Source organism: Chiloscyllium plagiosum, unplaced genomic scaffold, assembly GCF_037043375.1.
Source record: "Chiloscyllium plagiosum isolate Xiang-an unplaced genomic scaffold, Cpla_swu_hap1 HiC_scaffold_19, whole genome shotgun sequence".
Lineage (NCBI taxonomy): Eukaryota > Metazoa > Chordata > Chondrichthyes > Orectolobiformes > Hemiscylliidae > Chiloscyllium > Chiloscyllium plagiosum.
Window position 1 is genome coordinate 36,300,240 of NW_028270157.1, and position 21,357 is coordinate 36,321,596.

Sequence of the window (21,357 nt, forward strand, 5' to 3'; positions counted from 1 at the left end):
AGGTTGGTACAATTACAACACTTAAAAGGCATCTGGATAGGTTTATAAATAGGAAGGGTTTAGAGGGATATGGGCCAAGTGCTGGCAAATGGGATAAGATTAACTTAGGATATCTGCTTAGCATGGACGATTTGGAGTAAAAGGTCTACTTCCATGCTGTACACCTCTATGGCTCTAAGTGACAAGCTTTGGTAAATCCAGTGATGTTTAAAAAAAACAGTTCATGTAGTTTACAACTTCCCATAGTTTAGTGCTCTGTTCCAGTTTTCTTGGTGAGCTGGGGCCTGTAGTATTCCTTCCTACAGGCAAAGTTGTAGGCATCTTTAATCCAGCAACTTGGAGACAAAGATGAAGGGTCTAAGACATGCTGCCAACTCAGCCTGGAATCCCACTGTCCCTCTGGAGGTCACATAACAACTAATCTGGAATCCCAGAATTGTACATTTAAGAAATTCAACAAGTTCTAATTTCCGGTCCAGGATAGCCCTTCTCATTGGATTCACTGCCTTTGCAATGGCAGAGAGGATTTCTATTGTGGTGAAAATCTGGGCCAATGTCATTTTATTCCCAGTATCACTTTACAAGTCACAAGCAGCCTTCCCTCTCCATACTACTTGATCCTTCACAGTGAATTATGTCATAAGTGTACAGTGATATCCAGGATATATTTATTGATAAAACAGGCTATGATAGCTATCATCAAATAAAATAAAATTTTAAAAGTACTTTGTGGCTGGCATCAGATAGATTTACACAAAAACTTATTGAGTTTTTGTAAAAACTGAACTTCACTATTGTCCTTAAGAAAAATGAAAGAGGGATTCCATTTCATGGGTTATTGGCATCAGTTTTGGAATTGGGGGGATGGGTCTGTACCGATGGAACGGTCTCCACCTGAACCGATATGAAACCAGTGTTCTAGCGAAAAGGATAAATAGGGTGGTCACTAGGGCTTTAAACTAGTGAGTTGGGGGGAAGGGAAAGGGAAAATGACAAGAAGTACAACGGTAACTAAAAAGGTAAGCAGCAGTTTAGCACATGTCCTGGAGGGCTTAAGTTCAAAGCAAAATATGAAAGAAGTAAAAAGGAATGATAACTAGGGAGGTATTATTAGAGATGTTGGAAATCATGAGGGTAATAAAGCTTGCATAAAGGCACTTTACCTGAATGCTTGTAGCAATTGTAGCAAGGTTGATGGGTTAACATCATAAATCATCACGAATGAGTATGATTTAGTAGCCATTACAGAGACATAGTTACAGGATGGTCAGGACTGGGAGTTAAATATCCAGGGGTACCAGACTATTTTGAAGGACAGACTGGAAAGTAAGGGAGGCAGTGTAGCTTTGATATTGAAGGATGACATCAGGGTGGTACTGAGATGATATAGGTTCTATGGAGAATAAGGTTGAATCCGTTTGGGTGAAATCAGAAATTCTAAGAACAAAATGTCTCTGTTAGGCATAGTCTATAGGCCATCAAATAATAACATCACATTGGGGCAGGTAATAAACAAAGAAATAGCTAATACCTGTAAAAATGGTACAACCGTTATTATGGAGGATTTTAATTTACATGCCGATTGGTCGAACCAGTTCAGTCAGGGTAGCCTTGAAGAGGAGTCGAGAAAAGCACAGCAGGTCAGGCAGCATCCGAGCAGAGGAGAGTCAAGGTTTCAGGCAAAAGCTCTTCCTTGAGGAGGAATTTGTTAAGCGTATCAGTGATAGTTTTTTTGAACGGTATTTAGTGGAACTGACAAGGGAGCAAGCTATCCTAGATCTGGTCCTATGTAATGAGTCAGTAATAATTAATGACCTCATCATGAGGGATCCTCTTGGAAGGAGAGATCAGAGTATGGTGGAATTTAGAATACAGATGGAGAGTGTGAAGATAAAATCCAATACCAGGGTCCTGTACTTAAACAAGGGAGAATACAATAGAATGAGGGAAGAATTGGTTAAAGTAGACTGGAAACAAATATTTTGAGACAGTTGACAAGCAGTGGAAGACATTCAAAGCAATTTTTCCAAGTGCTCAGCAAAAGTATATTCCAGTGAAAAGGAAGGACTGTAAGAAAAGGGGCAATCTGCCATGGGTGTCTAAGGAAATAAAGGAGGCTATCAAATTGAAAGAGAAGGAAGTGGCCAAAAACAGCAGGAAATTAGAAGATTGAGAATACTTTAAACGTCAACAGAAAGCCAAAAAACAAGCAATAAAGAAAAGTAAGGTAGAACATGAGAAACAAAAACTCGCACAGAATATAAAGTAAGATAGCAAAAGTTTCTATAAATATATAAAATGAGCAAGAATAGATAAAGTAAACATTGGTCCTTTAAAAGATAAGAAGGGGCATTTAGTTATAGGATATGATGAAATGGCCGAGGCATTGAACAGGTATTTTGCATCGGTTTTCAGAGTGGAGGACACTACCAACATGCCAATAATTGACAAAGAGATGAAGTTGGTGAGGGCCTGGAAACAATCATTATTACAGAAGAGGTAGTGTTGGGCAAGCTAATGAAGTTAAGAATAGACAAATCTCCTGGCCCTAATAGAATGCATCCCAGGGTAATAAAAGAGATGGCGGGAGAAATAGCAAGTGCACTGGTGGTAATTTTCCAAAATTCACTGGACTCTGAGCAGTCCCAGCAGATTGGAAAATAGCAAATGTGACACCACTGTTTAAAAAGGGAGGTAGACAAAAGATGGGAAATTATAGACCGGTTAGCTTAACCTCTGTAGTGGGGAAGATACTTGAGTCCATCATCAAGGAAGAAATAGCAAGACACCTCGATAGAAATTGTCCTATTGGGCAGATGCAGCAAGGTTCATGAAGATTAACAAATCTTTTGGAATTCTATGAAGACATTATGAGCAAGGTGGACAATGGGGACCCAATGGATGTGGTGCATCTAGATTTCCAAAAGGCCTTTGACAAGGTGCCACACAAGAGGCTGCTGCATAAGATAAGGATGAATGGCATTATGGGTAAAGTATTAGCATGGATAGAGGAATGATTGACTAACAGGAAGCAAACAATGGGGGCAAATGAGTGCTATTCTGGCGAGCAATCAGTGACAAGTGGTGTGCCCCAGGGGATCGGTGTTGGTACTGTAATTATGCACAATTTATACAGATGATTTGGAGTGTAGTGTGTCAAAGTTTGCAGATGACACTAAAATGGGTGGCAAAACAAAGTGTGCAGAGGACTGTGAAACTTTGCAGGGGATCACTGATGTTTTAAATGCATGGCAGATGGAATACAATGTTAATAAAAGTGAAGTCCTCCATTTTGGGAGGAGTAATGTAAAAGGGATTATTACTTAAATGGGAAAAAGTTGCAGCATGCTGCTATGCAGAGGGATCTGGGTGTCCTTGTGCACGAATCATAGAAGGTTGGTCTGCAGGTAAAACAAAGAAATTAGGAAAGTAAATGAAATTTTGTCCTTCAGTGCCAAAGGGATTGAGTTTAAAAGCAGGGAGGTTATGTTGCAGCTGTATAGGGTACTGGCGAGGTCACACCAGTCTCCTTGTACTGGCACGAGAGGGTGTGCAGTGGAGATTCACTAGGTTGATTCCGAAGTTGAGGGGGGTTGGCTTATGAGGAGAGACTGAGTAGACTGGGATTATATTCATTGGAACTCAGAAGAATGAGGGTGGATTTTATAGAAACATATAAAAGTATGAAGGGAAGATAAGATAGAAGTAGATAGGATGTTTACACTGGTAGGTGAAACTAGGACAAGAAGACATAGCTTCAAGATTAGAGGGAGCAGCGTTTGGACTGAATTGAGAAGGAACTTCTTCACCCAGAGGGTTGTAAATCTGTGGATTAGATAAAGCTAGAGTAGATTCTTTTTGAACAATAAAGGAAATAAGGGATATGGTGAGAGTGGTAGGTGGAGCTAAGCACACAAAAAGATCAGCCATGATCTTGGGTGGCAGAGCAGGCTCTAAGGGCCAGACAGCCTAACCCTGCTCCTAGTTCTTATAACCATTACACTCCCAACTTGCTCAATTTGGATACTGAAGAGGTTTTCAGGAATTAAGGGGTAAGCCACTTATAGCTAAATACCCAACCTCTGATAGCTTTCATTGTCACAGCACATACAGCTGGTTCAGTTTGGGTCAATGATGTTGAACTGAAACCAAACTGTAGAGCAAAAGTGAGGACTGCAGATGATGGGGATCAGAGTCAAGACTCAAGGTAGGCTCCATCCTCCTCTCTGACCTATCACCTTCATCCCCACTTCCATTCACCTACTGCACCTCCCTCCCATCTATCTCTCCACCCTGGAAGCTCCCTGCCTCATTCCTGAATAAAGGCTTTTGCCCAAAACGTCAATTTTCCTGCTTCTCGGATGCTGCCTGACCTGCTGTGCTTTTCCAGCACCACTCTAATCTTGAAACCAAACTGTAGCCTCCTGTATTGTAAAACTGTAATTGGTGGTCTGATTAATGTAAACAGTGAGAATCAATTCCTTTTTTAGCTGAGGTTAGGTTTGGGACCTCCATCCTTACTCTTGCCCGTGAGGCTTAGAAGACAACAGCCAGCCAGACCTTGCCCGGAGAACAGCCTGAGGATGAAGCATCAGTATGAGCAGGAACCCCATAAGCTACCTTAAGGCAGAGCTCTTCCCCAATCCCAATTGCCCCATCGCTTCATCCTCCCTACCCCCTAATTCCCCATTGCCCCATAGCCCCATTCCTCCACCCCCACAAACCTGACCCGTGCACTTTTCAACTCCGTTGACGTCACCAGACAGGGTCCACTGTCAGTCAGCGCGCCTCAGCCAATGGAGTATGTGTAGGGCGGGGCTTGAGCCGAGCACCGCCGAACATTGCCGAGCGGAGCCGATCAGGCGCCAGCATGGAGGAGGTTGACGGCTACCTCGGTGTCAGGCTCACCGAGAGGGCTGCACCGTCGGGGCTCGTCAGCAAACAGGCGGTGGCCGCTTCGGAAGGCGACAGGAAGAGGGAGCAGGAGAAACTCTCTGGTGTAGTGAAGAATGTCCACAGGAAACTGCGCAAGAAATATCGAGAAGGTGATAATGAAGCGAAGGGCCGGGGGGGTGGGGTGGGGTGGTTTGGATGAAGGCAGTGAGCCCGCTTTCCTCCCCTCCCCTCCCCCTCCACCCCCCGCTGAAGAGTCTTCGGGTGGTGGGCTGGGCTGGGGAGTGGGTCGGTCCCCCACTACCCTCTCGCTCACGGTGCTACTTCACTGGAGGTTACAACCTCAACTCGACAGATCACTGATTTCTCATTCGGTTTGCTGTCATTCAGTTATCTTTCAGTCCATGTATTAATCCTCCTATTTGTGTCATACAGACAAAAACAAGTACTCGTCTTTTCAAGGAGTGTTATACTGGACACGACCTTTGTTTTTCCTCCCTGCAGAGGCTGCGAGGCCTGCTAAGTTTCTTCAATCCTTTTTATTTCACATTCTAGCGTCCATAGTATTTTTCTCTTACATTTTTTTTTGTTAGGCCATCTTTTAATTGATTTTGTGATCCTGAAGCAATTACTGATTCCGTTAGTTTCCTTGCCCAATAAATATTTTTCAAAAAGTGAGTTATGGGCACTGTCAAGTTTTCATTATATTTTGCCTTCTCCGTTTATCACATTTTATAGAGGAATAGGGGCTGTGGTCTAGAAGTTTGAATTATTTTAATGCTTGTACCCGTTAGCTGAATCAGTGTCAGAATGCTGTGAGAATTTCTGATTCACTATATTGAGATTGCAGAACACTAAGCCGATCAGGCGCCAGTATGGAGGAGGCTGACGGCTACCTCGGTGTCAGGCTCACCGAGAGGGCTGCACCGTCGGGGCTAGTGATTAATTTTGAAAACTGCCTGAACTTTTAATCTGCTGTCTACCTGATGGTAATATAAGTTGGTTGCGTTGTTGTTTATGCTAGAGAGATCCAGAAAAATCCTGTTATTATCTGATAGGGAAACATCATAAATATACTTCAATTGTGAAATGCATTTGATGGTGGTATACTACACAATACATGTTCTCAGGGCTAATACGAAAACATGTATTAGTCCAGAAATAGCATTAGCCTCTTATTGCTGGGGTGGAGTACAAGTTGATATAAGGAATGTTGTGAAAGCTTTCAAATAGAAGGCACTTCTGGCTTCCAGGATCCCTGTCTGGATGATGTGCTAATTTCTATAGAGCTTATGACGCAGGCTTGCAAAATTATGGAGTTTGCATGTATCTGGATCTTGGAGATGGTTATTTGTATACTGGCTATTTGTAAAAGAAAAACAGTTGTGCAGACCAAATATGAAACAAACAAAATCATCAGATAAAAATTTTGAAACAAAGCATGCTCATTATATTTTGTATTTATAAACATGAAGCATTGCTGAGTACTAGTGTATGTTGAATTCACTGTTTTGAGAATAGCAGTTGTAAATCTAACCTAAATAAATAATTGTTCTTTTGAAATGCTTTGTATTTGTGAGAGAACTTGGACAATTATTTTATGCAAAAAAGTGTTTCTTGCATAAACAGGCTCTTCGGCTCCTTGTCATTTAATAAGAATATAGCTGATCTAATTGTAAACCTTAATCGCTTTCCTGCCTGACCCTTTTTCAAAACAAAACAGCCTCCACTGCTGCCTAGGATAGTAAATTCCAAAGATTAACAACACTCAAACAAAAAAACCCTACTCATTCTGAAAAAGAGACTCCTTATTTCAGAAAAATGCCCCTTGGTTGTAGATTGCCCCTCAGCGGGAAACTTCTCTCTCACTATCTGCCTTGTTAAGCTTGCTCACAACTTTGCTTCAATAAGATTACCTTTCGAATCTTCTAAACTCCAATAAGTATTGAGGTCAGACCTGCTCTGCCTTTCCTCATAAAATAATTTGTTCATCCTAGGGATCAGTGCATTAAACCTTCTCATTTTCATGGCATATTCTAGTTGTGATCTCACCATAGCCCTGTACAACTGTAATAAAACTTCCCAACTTTCATACTTCACTCCCTTTGCAAAGCATGCACTATTCCAAATGCCTTCCTAATTCTTGCTATACCTGAATACCAATGTTTTACGTTTCATGTACAAGGATACCCAGATCACCCTGTGACAGACTATTCTTTCTCGATTTAGATAATATTCTTTTCCTATTGATGTGGAAAAGCACCCATTGTGCTATATACATGGTTCTTTCATCCAAGTCCATAGCAAGTTTGTAAATACTCGAGGTCTCAGCATTGATCCTTGTCCCATTCTGTAAACACTTAACTAATGTGGTAACCTTTTATGCGGCCCCATTTTTGATGCCTTTTGGAAGTCTAATACACCATAACTGCTAGTTCCCCTTTATGCAACCTGCTTGTTCTATCTTTGGTGTACATCAGTAACTTCTCAAATTGTCCCATGTTGATAGAGACATACGTGATTTTTAGAAAAGTCATGTTGACCGGTGTTGAATTAACACTGGAAATAAATAAAGTAATCATAATTCATAACAGTTAAAGATAAATGAGATTTAACTGCACTGCACATTTGTGTTAAAGTTCATAGATCATACATTCAAGTTCTCAGTTGCATAATTATGTTTGAGTTTTATAAAGTGATGAATTGGACTTCTTATGGTCTATTTGTTCAGTGTCCTATTTGTGGGATGTTCTCTTTATCCTTAGCTCCATTGCATGTTTACTTTTGTGTAGTTGTAGCAAGAGTTGGTGACATTGACAGGTGGAATTCTAGAGTCTGTTCAGGATATTGAGAAATAATGCTTCTGCCTTTCATCAAGGGAACACATTCAGTTGTTTGACTGTGTCAATGTATCTTTGCACATTTCGGACGATAAATTTCATTGCTCAATTCTGAACAGTTTTGAGCTTGTACACGTTATTGGGTAACTTCAGCATTCTAAAGAGACACTGCATATTCAGCACAAGGTCTTAATTAACTAATAAACACACTGTGTAGGTCAGCGTGATATTCTTTGTTGATGCTTGATAAAGTAGAGCATTGAAGTCTTCCATTTGCTGTTTTAAGTCTTTCACATGTTTGATAATCCCATTTTGAGATCACTTTGAGCAACAAATGTGCAACCCTGTAGTCTTAACATTGTCCAAATTTGAAGGGCTGGCTCAACAATAATCCAGCAGCATGTTTTGTAGCACTGACTGATGGAAATACCTTATTAGGATTAGAACAAGCAATTAATTTACCTGCATTTTTAGCTGTTGAATTTTGACTTGTTATAAGTGAACAATGTTATTATGACCGTCATTGTATTGAGGGAATTGATAGATACTTGAATGTAAAATTGAAGTCAGTCAAAAATGGAAAATTCCAACAGTGATGATTACATTAATTACACTGTAGTAGTGTTTTGCAAGTGGTTTTGAAGTAGACAGCTGAAGTCTCTTTAGTCAGCTACTGTTTTGATGAATAATTAGTTGTCCAGTCTATATAGCTTCAAGGCGCTGTATACTTGGAACTAGAATGAAAGATTGCAAAAAAAGCCATGGATGATATTATTAGTATGTTGATTTTTTTCAAAGGAGAAGGTCTTTGGAAAAAACAAAGTGCCACTCATTGTATGGGGGAGCATGCTTCCCTTAATCAGTAGATTGTAGGTTCAAGTCCTGCCCCAGAGCCTTTGTGTAAAATCTAGGTGGATACTCCAGTGCACTGGTTAAGAAGTGCAATCTTTTAGATAAAGTGTGAAGCCTAAGCATGTTTTATGTCTGAGATAAATGTGAAAGATCCATGACATTATTTTGAAGCTGATTAAAGGGGTTTCCCCAGTGTCTTAAAAATGTTTATTGCTCAACCAGTAGCATTAATATAGATTATTTGATTATTATTGCATTGCTGTTTTGTTGGATACTTCTGTAGTGCAATTAGTTGCCATGATTTTGACATTACAACAAAATCTTTTTAGGCAGTCCCTCGGGATAACAACATAAGAAATAGAAGCAAGAGTAGACCACTCTGCACATAAAGCTTGCCTGACCATTCAATAACCTCCTCATAGTCCTCAACTCTCCAATTATTTCAAAAATCTATCTACCTTCTCTTTTAAACGTTTTCAGTGATTTAGCCTCCACATTCTCTACTGCTGCCTTACCCTAAAAGATCTCTTTGATTTACTGTCAGATTTAAACCACCATGTAGGACCGTGTGGACTGATGTTTTTTCTCCCCACCAAGATTAGTGATGCATACACATGTTTTACCACTAACTGCAAAGTATGGTCCATTGCAAATTTCTTGATGGATGCATCTTTGTCAGTAGTATTTAGCATTTGACCCACTAATACCAGCTTAACTGGTTTATGGTTTCATTTTTTTTCCACACTACTTTCCTTTCTTAACCATCATTTAATGCCTTCCAATCTACTGGTACCATCATAGAATATGGCGGCACGGTGGCACAGTGGTTAGCCTTAGTTGACTGACTGTGTGTAGTTTGCACATTCTCCCCGTGTCTGCGTGGGTTTCCTCCGGGTGCTCCGGTTTCCTCCCACAGCCCAAAGATGTGCAGGTCAGGTGAATTGGCCTTGCTAAATTGCCCATAGTGTTAGGAGAAGGGGTAAATGTAGGGGAATGGGTCTGGGTCTGGGTGGGTTGCACTTTGGCAGTTCGGTGTGGACTTGTTGGGCCAAAGGGCCTGTTTCCACACTGTAAGTAAAGTAATCTAATTAATCTAATATGGGAAATTCTGGAAGATCAAAATACATGCATGTGCTCTTTTGAAACCCTGAAGTATCGGCCATGAGGTTCTCTGGTTAGTGTGATTTTAATCCCTATAATTTCTAAAGAACTTTAATATTAGTTATTTAAAATTTTCTCAGTCTCATCAGATCCTTGTTTCCACATAACTTTTAGCATGTTCTTCATGACACATTTTCTTTAATATCTCTACTGTTTCCTCATTCATCATTATAATTTCTCCAGTCTCTGCCTCTACTTTTGCTAATTTCTCCCTTCTATGTGCTTGTTAAAACTGTTATTGTCTGTTTTTGTGTTTTTTTTTCTTATTTACTCTCATTTTCACTCCTTTATCACTTTCTTTATCACCCTTTGCTGATTTTTTCCAAAGAAAATGATGTCTTTTCAATTCTGGGTGACACTCTTAGCCATAGCTGTACTAGTTTTCTTTTCGTGGGTTTTTTGTTCATAGAGGAAATGTGTCCATTCATAATTGTAAATTAAGTAATTAGGTAAATATTCACTTAGGTGCCATGTACTACATGTTACTTGACTAGTTATTGAAATATTGTTTGTTTGCAGAACACTTTCTGCAGTCAACTGTATTAGCATTTTTAAAACTGTCAGTCCCTTCACAGAATTTTTTTCATCTTGACTAATTGCTGATCAAAGATCCCATGGCCTGTACCATAGGCAAAGCATCTCTTAGCAATAGTTTAAATTTTCAGTACAGTGTACAGAGACTATTTTAGAACTAGGTAAATAAGAAAATTATTTTCACGTTGCATTATACACTAAGTATTTGAGTTACAGTAACCAGTGGGCATTTGATGTTTCAGGTATATCTTACATGATTGTTACCCTTCTGGATTTTCACATGTTACTTTATGGCTCATATTGCTGCAAAGTAGTCAAACAGCTAGAAGGTGATCGTTTAATTTGAAAGGGTTCCTGAATTTAAAACTTGGGTTATTGGTGCGGCTGAAGTTCCACGGACTGAATTGGAGATTTCGATAAGCAGTTAGAGTACAGTTGGTTCTGATAAAACACGATTGTCCTGCTCACATGCCATCTCGCATTACGAGAAAATTGCACAATAGCTGCACCATTGAAGCGAATGGCATCAGAATTGCGTTATAGCCAGTATAGGTAAGGAAAGCTCACGTCCTACAAATAAAGGTCTAATTCTTACAATTGCGTTAAAGTCAGTGCGAATTGAAGAAACGTGTTATAGCTGTATTGACTACCTCAAATCCAGCTGCCTGAGAACTGGACACTTATGCGTCAATTTTAAATTACATTGTTAAAAATTTCTTACCTGGTCAATTTGGCTAGGCCCTGCATTGGTATGGTTACTCCAAGGCCCTAAAGGAGCCTTCCACATCCATCAAAGTTTTACTTGCATATCCACTAATATCATTTATTGTATCCATTGCTCCCGATGCGGTCTCCTCTACATTGGGGAGACTGGGCGCCTCCTAGCAGAGCGCTTTAGGGAACATCTCCGGGACACCCACACCAATCAACCACACCGCCCCGTGGCCCAACATTTCAACTCCCCCTCCCACTCTGCCGAGGACATGGAGGTCCTGGGCCTCCTTCACCGCCGCTCCCTCACCACCAGACGCCTGGAGGAAGAACGCCTCATCTTCTGCCTCGGAACACTTCAACCCCAGGGCATCAATGTGGACTTCAACAGTTTCCTCATTTCCCCTTCCCCCCCCCCACTTCACCCTAGTTCTAAACTTCCAGCTCAGCACTGTCCCCATAACTTGTCTGGACTTGTCCTACCTGCCTATCTCCTTTTCCACCTATCCACTCCACCCTCTCCTCCCTGACCTATCACTTTCATCCCCTCCCCCACTCACCCATTGTACTCTATGCTACTTTCTCCCCACCCCCACCCTCCTCTAGCTTATCTCTCTACGCTTCAGGCTCACTGCCTTTATTCCTGATGAAGGGCTTTTGCCTGAAATGTCGATTTCGAAGCTCCTTGGATGCTGCCTGAACTGCTGTGCTCTTCCAGCACCACTAATCCAGAATATGGTTACTCAGACTAGTTACTCACATTACCATTTTGATCAGTACTCTGTCCCACCTTAAGTGACCCTTGATCCCATCAACCCATTCTGGCTTGATCTATCAATGGCCTGCAACACCTGGCTTGTAATCTAGAAATTTCCAAAATCCAGTACAGCCTCAGTCCCAAAGGAGAAGGTGAAATCAGATGTAACAGTACTACAGTTGAAAAAGTCGAGAGTGTGGTGCTGGCAAAGCACAGCCGGTCAGGCAGCATCCGAGGAGCAGGAGAATCAATGTTTCGGACTTTAGCCCTTCAGAGGCATGGGGGAGGAGCTGATCAGAATTGACTGAGAGGAGCCTAGTAAGAAAGGCAGTGGAACAGCAATGGCAGGAGTTTCTGGGAGTATCCTGGGGGAGACAGCAAAAATTCATCCGGAGGAAAAAGAAGTATACTTAAAGGGAGGCTGAGGCAACCATGGCTGATCAGGAAAGTCAGGGACAGCATAAAAGCAAAAGAGAAAGCGTATAATGTGGTGAAGGGCAGTGGGAAGCCAGAGAATTGGATGCCTACAAAGACCAACAGAGGACAATGAAGAAAGAAATAAGGTGGGCGAAGATTAAATATGAGGGTAACGTACCGGTAATATTAGAAGATTGGAAGAGTTTCTGTAGACATATAAAGGCAAAAGTGGACATTGGGCCGCTTGAAAATGATGCAGAGAAGCAGTAATGGGGAACAAAAAAATGGCTGAGGAACTGAACAAATATTTTGCGCCAGTTTTCACGATGCAAATAATATCCCAAAACTTCAAGAGTGAGGGGGCATAAATGAGTATGGTGGCCATCACCAAGGAGAAGGTGTTAGAAAAGCTGAATGGTCTGAAAATAAATAAATAACCTGGACCAGACGAGCTACACTCCAGATAGCTGAAGGAGAGCGCTGAAGGGATAGTAGAAGCTTTATTGTGACCTGAATCCTTGGAGTCAGAGAGGATCCCAGAGGCCTGGAAAATTGCAAATGTAACCGCTGTTTAAGAAGGGAGTAAGGAAAATGTCAGGAAATTATAGGCTGATTAGGCTGATCTCAGTTGTTGCCAAACTTTTGGAGTCCTTTGTGAAGGATGAGATCTCTGAATATTTGGAAATGCATGGTAAAATAGGGAAAAGTCAGCGTGGTTTCATTCAGGGCAGGTCATGCCTGACAAATCTGTTAAAATTCTTTGGGGAGATAATGGGCAGGTTAGACTATGAAGAGTCCACGGATGTTATCTATCTGGACTTCCAGAAGGCCTTTGATAAGGTGCTGCTCAGGAGGCTACTGAGTAAGATGAGGGCCCAAGGTATTAGAGGTAAGCTACTAGCATGGATAGAAGATTGGCTAAAAGCAGGAAGTGGGAATAAAACGGTCCTTCTCAGGATGGAAGCCGGTGTCTAGTCGTATTCCACAAGTTCGGTGCTGGGACCACAAAATTTCACTATACATTAACAATCTGGATGAAGGAACTGAGGGCATTCTGGCTTGGTTTGCAGATGATACAAGGATAAGTGGAAGGGCAGGTAGTTTTGAGGAGGCAAGGAAGTTTTGGATGTAGGTTTGCTCGCTGAGCTGAAAGGTTCATTTCCAGATGTTTCGTTACCTTACTAGGTAACATCATCAGTGGACCTCATGCAAAGCAATGCTGAAAATTCCTGCTTTCTATTTCTATGTATGGGTTTCTTTGGGTTGGTGATGTCATCTCCTGTGGTGAAGTCACTTCCTGTTCCTTTTCTCAGGGGGTGGTAGATGGGGTCTAACTTGATGTGTTTGTTGGTATAGTTCCGGTTGGAATGCCATGCTTCTAGGGAGCACCTAGAAGCATGGCATTTCAACCGGAACTCTACCAACAAACACATCAAGTTAGACCCCATCTACCACCCCCTGAGAAAAGGAACAGGAAGTGACTTCACCACAGGAGATGACATCACCAACCCAAACATAGAAATAGAAAGCAGGAATTTTCAGCATTGCTTTGCATGATGTTACCTAGTAAGGTGACGAAACATCTGGAAATGAACCTTTCAGCTCAGCGAGCAAACCTACATCCAAAACCTCAACCTGAGCTACAAATCTTAAAACTTGCAGGGAAGTTTCACAAGGATTTGGACAGGTAAGGAGAGTGAACAAAGGAATGGCAGATTAAATACAGCATAAGAAAGTGGTTATGCACTTTGGTAGGAAGAATAGAGGCATGGACTATTTTATAAATGGGGTGAAAAATTCTTAAATCTGAAGTGCAACAGGACTTGGGGGTCCTAGACCAGGTTTCTTGGAAGGTAAACTTGCAGGTTGAGTTGGTAGTTAGGAAGGCAAATACAATTTTGTCATTCATCTCAAGAGGACTGGAATATAATAGCAGGGATGTACTTCTGAGGTTTATTTTAAAGCTCTGGTCAGACCACATTTAGAGTATTATGAACATTTTTGGGCCCCATACCTTAGGAAGGAGGTAATGGCCCTAGAACGGGTCCAAAGGAGATTCACAAGAATGATCCCAGGAATGAAAGGTTTACATGTGAGGAATGTTTGAGGACACTGGGTTTATACTCGATGTAGTTAGGATGACTGGGAATCTAATTGAAACTTGCAGAATACTGAATGGCCTGAGCATTATTCTGTTAAGTTTTCCAATAGAGCTAAAGTTATACCAATTATTCTTTCTTTTTGTTTGTATTTTAACTGGGAGTACAGATAAACTGTCTTTTGCTTAAAGTTGAGTAGCATGACCAATTTTATTACATCTGGAGCACAGGATCTTACACTTTTCAATAAGATAAAAATTAGGATCTAGTCTACCTCTTTGATATATTTGAAGGGGTTGTGGTTTGGTCCATAACAATTGACACCACCTAACACCAAAAATGCCAAACACACGTGAAGATTTAAGTGGCAAAGGGACTGATATATAAGGGAATATGAGTGACATCTTGCACATAGATACTTGTAGTCTGCTTCTAGGAATAGAGGCTTAGTTTGGTGTTGAACAGATTTGAGATTGTGAAAGATCTGATTTTAGCCAGAGATAGTAACTAGAGAGGGATATGGCAAAGACACAGAAGCTAACAGCTCAGATCTCTCCAACATAAAGCTAGAAGTAAAGAAAAAGCAGCTGATCCAATGCTGGATATCAAACAATTATACAGCATGAATTAGGAGAGGTAGGGAGAGAGCGTCATTATGATCCAAGACCAAGTCACCAACTTAGTTGTGATCCCGGATGAGATTAGCAAATTATTGCTATTAACGTGTTTGGGGAACCAGTAACCTTAGTTTTAAAATAGACAAAACGTAGGTTCTGGGGAACTTAAGGGAATAAAGCCATAAGTTTCCATTGTTTTGAGCAAATAGCAGTAGTTTATAGCTAGAATAATAACACAATCTACAATATTGTAAGACTTCTAGTATGCAAAATTAACATATAACTAACATGGGTAGTACATATATTGTGATTTAACACTGCATAACGCACATCACCTAACAAACGTGATCATGACAGACCTCACAGATTTGTTAGTAACTCAGACCTTATTGACACGATGACCCAAATTTTAATAAACTTAACAAGGATTTGTAGTTCTTCACTTTTTGTTGATCTGACCTTAATTCTCTCTCATGAGTTATTCCATCATGGCCTGTCTCAGTGGATGCTCCTGTACTACTTGATCCTGGGTTCTTGCTTTCCTGGGTTCTTGCTCGCTGGACTCTGAAAGTTGCTCACCAGCATTTATTTGCTGACTCCACTAAGCTAACAATTGCCCTGGCTGAATTTGTACCAAGCAACTGTTGCATGTGACTTTCAACTTCGACTCAGTTGTATTTAGGAATTAATGCTTGCAGGCTTCCTCAGAATGCCTCACAAACTAGCTACAGCAAGCTTAATCTTGTACTTTTACCTGCGTTTCAGCTGTTCAGCTGCACTTGACTCCTTCCCTGTTGAACAGCTAAAAATATTGAAGTTATGCCCTGTCTTTGGCTCGCTCTTCAATTATCTGTGACTCTGGAACTGTATTGAGCGAGCTGTTGAAAACTTTGCACTTAACTGCAGCCCTATTGCAGCACAGAATTAAATGTTGCCACTTAACCACTGTTGGAACGCTCTAACATTTAATGATACAATGTTTCCTTTTTATTTTGCAGAATGCTGGTTTTCTGCACAAAGACTGCTTAGCATTGCTGCCCTTTTCAAGGGCAACTAGGACTGGATAATAAATGTTGGCCCAACCAGTGATGTCCACATTCTATACACGAATTAATAGAGAGGAAGGCATCATCATAATTGAAAACCATAAGAAATCTAAAAAAATAGATCCCCTATTTTAAATAAGAAGGGGATCCTTGGGGATTCCTGAATTTAAAGTTTGTAAACATTATAGCCAAATGGTCATGATTGGAAAGCTAGGAGTGCAATTAAATGAGTGGGTGTGACTGAAATTGATCATGGGTTCAAAGCAATGGTGGGGGGTTGGTCACCTGCCGCATTTGCAGAAGTCAAGCAAAAGTGGGCAGTTCAACATTGGCAGAGCATGATGGTGATGACTGATCAGAGCTGTTTTGCTTCTGCTGGTGATTGTAACTAAGTATTGATTTTTTTTTAGAATAATGTAGAAACTAATATTGATGTTCAAGGTCTTTGTAGTTAAAAATATCTTGCAAAGAAAGTGTGAGTACATTGGAATTTTACAAAGAGACCTTGGAGTGCAGGTTCCTAGCTCCTTGAAAGTGGAGTCAAGGATAGTGAAGAAGGCGTTTGTTATGCTTTCCTTTATTGTTCAGAGTATTGAGTACAGGAGTTGGGAGGTCATGCACAGGACGTTGGTTAGGCCACTGTTGGAATATTGTGTGCAATTCTGGTCTCCTTCCTATCGGAAAGATGTTGTGAAACTTGAAAGGGTTCAGAAAAGATTTACAAGGATGTTGCCAGGGTCGGAGGACTTGAGCTATAGGGAGAGGCTGAACAGGCTGGGACAGTTTTCCTTGGAGTGTCGAAGGCTGAGAGGTGACCTTATAGAGATTTACAAAATTATGAGGGGCATGGATAGGATAAATAGACATAGTCTTTTCCTTGGGGTGGGGGAGTCCAGAGCTAGAGGGCATAGGTTTAGGGTGAGAGGGGAAAGATATAAAAGAGACCTAAGGGGCAACATTTTCACGCAGAGGGTGGTACGTGTATGGAATGAGCTGCCAGAGGAAATGGTGGAGGCTGGTACAATTACAACATTTAAGAGGCATTTGGATGGGTATATGAATAAGAAGGGTTTGGAGGAATATGGGCTGGGTGCTGGCAGGTGGGACCAGATTGGGTTGGGATATCTGGTCGGCATGGACGGGTTGGACCGAAGGGTCTGTTTCCATACTGTACATCTCTGACTCTGTTTCTTCATATTTTATTTACAAATCACCTTTGATTTTAAAAAAAGAACATGGTTCACAATAGTTTGAATGTATTTGAAGTAGAAAGGAGCACTAGCATGAGCACATTTAACTCTGGCAAGGTGACCGTGCCAGAGAAATGAGTTGCAGAGTATATGGTCACTTTCTGGGTTGTGAATGGGTTCTGTTCTGGAGTCAGTTCACAAGTTGATATGTATACAAGTTGAAACACAATGTAGGATGATGTAAAACAGCGTAAGTACAGGAAATGCTCGAATACAATTACAACCGTGTATGAAATTGCATTTTAAGTATGAGCTTTGGAAGTTGGATGTTTGTCAGTCAGGGACTCTGTGTGTTCATTTAAGTCAACCATAAATCATGGTTGAAGTGTTACACGTAAACTATGCTGGAACAGTGTCATAATTTCGTTCAGATGGGAAATCTCTCTGACCAAGGCCCTAGGGATGGTATTTCCTTGATTTATATTAATTCAAAAGTTACTTTGTTGGCAATTCACAGCACATACATACCAAGCAATATTTCATGCGGAACACAAAAATGACTTTGCATTGCACTATATTCATAAAGAAAAATTATTGTATAAAACACAATAGTGCAAACATGCCTTTTTCAATGGATATAGTCTCAAGTTGTATAAACACACAGTTATTTCATATAACACTCCTTGTCTTTAAACAATAGTAACAACAAAAACTGTCAAGCATAGCGGAACATAACAGCATTAAGTGACAATCTATACATAATGCTGTTACAAATACAAAGAAAGGGAAAGATTTCACTTGCATAATACCTTTGGCCTCAGCGCATTCAAAGTGTTTTGATTAGATTAGATTCCCTACAGTGTGGAAACAGGCCCCTTCAGCCCAACAAGTCCACGCTGACCCTCTGAAGAGCAACCCACCCAGACCCCTTCATCTATATTCACCCCTGAGTAATGCACCTAACACTGCGGGCAATTTAGCATGGCCAATTCACATAATCTGCTCATTTTTGGACTGTGGGAGGAAACCGGAGCACGCAGACTTGGGGAGAATGTGCAAACTCCACACAGACAGTTGCCTGAGGGCAGGAATTGCTCGGGTGCCTGGTGCTGTGAGGTAGCAGTGCTAACCATTGAGCCACCGTGCCACCCCAATAACTTGCGAACAATAACTTTTTTACTTTTTAATGTAGGCTAACACATGTCTATATAATATGTGGATAGAATGAGCTCTGACAAACCGAATACAAGTAATTAGTTAATCTATCTGGGTGATGTTAACAGCATTAAAAGTAGTAAGAAAAATGTCCAGATATTGTGGATCTCTTAGGTGACCATTTCCAAATCTTGCTAGATTCAAGGATTATGAATAGAATTTGAAGATAGTAAATGCTGCATTTTTATTCAAAAGGAATGCAAGGACTCAACAAGAATTGTAAACATCAAAGAGGTTAAAGTCGGTGATTGGGAAGCTGCTAGCATTCACAAGGATCAAAATAAGTGGACAGCAGATGTACAGACTGTCCTTGTGATTGAAGAGTCAGGTAAAACCTAATAGAATCCCATAAGTCAAGAGGAGGTGAACAGAGCAAAATTAGTTTATGGATTCTGAGAAATTTATTAGGGTGTACACAAGAGATCTACCTAAATCTGATGTACCTGGAATTGAGAGGTTAGTGACATGGGAAGGAAAGTGTGAGGATGAAAGAACTAAGTTATGAGACATGACTTGGAGATGCCGGTGTTGGACTGGGGTGGACAAAGAACTAGCATATCCCATTCTAAAAGATGAAAGATTTAATCTAAAATTGTTTACTATGTCACATATCCATGACACAGGATTCCTTTGGCTATAAATTCTGTGATCGTGATCTTATTCTCCACAACCACCTGATAAAGGAGCGTCGCTCCGAAAGCTAGTGCTTCCAAATATACCAGTTGGACTTTCACCTGGTGTTGTGTGATTTTTAACTAAGTTACAAGGGTCATTCTTGGATTGGGCAGTGATAAATGATATTCTTAGGGATTAGTCTTGGAGTTGGGGGAGAAGGTTAGGTGTTTTCACAGGAAAATATCAAACTTTAAGAATTTAGGTGAGCATATCCAAGTTTACAAAGATGCCAAGCTCGACAAAGAAAATTGGGGGGGGGAAATAAAAACCAAACTTCATTAAACCGATTATAAACGATTGCTGAAGCAGTTAAGCAACACCAGTGCGATGTAGTGCATTTTGAATGAGCTAATTAAATTAATTAAATCTGAATAAGACAGTATGAGATGTACTAGCTCAGTATCCTCATTGCCTGGTAGTGGTATCATCGTTGCCAGGATTGGAGTTCTGAAGAAGGATCACTGGTGGTGAAATATTAAGTCTGATTTCTCTCCACAGATGCTGCCAGATCTCCTGAGATATCCCAGCAATTTCTGTTTTGTTTGTTTAGAAATTTCTGGATTCTGAATTTGAGCAAACTGTAGAAGTTGCCATCCACTTCAGTGGAGAAATAACGACAAAGCTGATTGTCATTCTTGCTGCAAAATCCAGCCCCAAGTCCGATCTGACTTGCAATGAGAGTGAATCTTAAAAATTCTTAACCTATTTGTTTTTGTATTTAGACTACAAATTTATTTGACTATTTTACTTATTGGCAGTTAAGATTGAGACTGAAGTTTGCAGTATATGTTGATTCCTGTCACTGATAAAGGGAAAATGAGGGTGTAGTTAGACAGAGGTATTGTTTGACTTCCTCCTTTCTCATTTTGCGAATGACTCTTACTGAGGTAGGTCAATGGTTGTTGCTTGAACCTAGCTTTTGCATTCCAATTTTTAAAAAATAAACTCACAGTAAAATCCTGTAAGATGAAATCAAAGATGGGGCTTATTAAGAACATAGATGAAGCACATGAAATTACTTTGCTCCTTAATCGCACATACAAGCACTCAGAAAATTGAGCAGAATTGGAGAGGTGATAGATTATAAAGTACACATTTGGTAATCCAGAGATACTAAAAATCTGTTCATACAATGTCCTTGAGTTAGCTGTCTAATAATTTGTTTCCTCTGAGTTGGGTTCAGTGTTTTCCATTTTGCAGGTGGTGTATACTTTCCAGCCAACAATGAGGTGACAGTGGTTGAGGATCTGAGGCAGATTGACAACTTGGCCTGGGCCCTGCTCTTCTCTGGAGATCAAACTGCAATTGATTTAGAATTCCAGAATTGCATACTTAAGCAAAACCTCTGATTTCAATCACGTGAAAGAGGAAGGCCTTTCAGCATGAAGTCTTTTTTGGCATTTTTCTTAGCATGACATAATTGTTGATCTCTTAATAAGAGAGATTTGATGTTTGTTATTCTGAACAAGCCATAACATTGTTAGTCAAACCTACAATCACTTCAACATCTGTTAATTCCAGATTTGAAACCTGTGTTTATCAATTTTATTGATTTATCTTTGTTGGCTTCCGGCTTCCCCTTGAAACACTGTAAAAGTTCTCATCTCCTGTTTCAATGCAGGTGATTTGGACTGGTTTGAATTTGGCTTTTGTGGTTGTGTATTGCACTGCTGGTGGGCTATTTTCATTATTTCCGTTGGGTATTAATCATCTTTACTTCAGCTCGTAGAATTAGCAAACACAAGCATCTGAAGAAAATAGGACCTGGCTTTATAATAGAGAATTGCAGCCAAGTGTTATCTTTGCATTCAGGATGATCATGGAAGAGTGCGTGGTTTTAATAGATGAGAACAGGACCTGAGTGTTTTTCTTGATCAGCCAGAACTGGTGGTGAATGAATGGCTAAATCAATTGTCCACATATCCCTTCAAATCCATTGTTTCGTTTAAGTGATTTTATTGAAGCAAATATTCTCTTTGCACCATTTGGCTTTTTAAGTAGCCAATCATTAAAAACTGTTACGCCTTTTCTTAAAACAATTTTAAAGCTTGGGGGAAATTTGTTATTTTGTTCAGAGTTCTTCCACAACAATGGGAAGCTACAGTGTTCCCATACTTTGTATTCTCTCACCTCTTTATACTTTCCTATACTCACAGCCACCTTTGCAGCATCTGCACTCACCGTATGTAAAAAATATTTATGTAGCTGCAGCAAACACCTGAACAAAGCTCTTTTGATGTGAAAATCCTGGAGTCACTTTTTGTTAAATGGAGTCATTGTATGCCTTCCCTTGGACTCACTCATGCCAGTGCATCAGACTTTTCGAAGTTTCCCAAGATCCTTGGAAACC

At 40.5% G+C, this 21,357-nt stretch overlaps 1 protein-coding gene across 1 annotated transcript in view; it reads left to right on the forward strand.

Annotated features, from left to right (window-relative positions):
• Positions 1–4,868: 4,868 nt before the first annotated feature.
• The window catches only part of samtor (S-adenosylmethionine sensor upstream of mTORC1), a 122,483-nt gene continuing 105,994 nt past the window's right edge, over positions 4,869–21,357 (forward strand). The window contains exon 1 of the mRNA XM_087997223.1: positions 4,869–5,045. Within this exon, the coding sequence (XP_087853349.1) occupies positions 4,871–5,045 (175 nt within the window). The 5' untranslated portion in view covers positions 4,869–4,870. The remainder of the gene's footprint in view (positions 5,046–21,357) is intronic.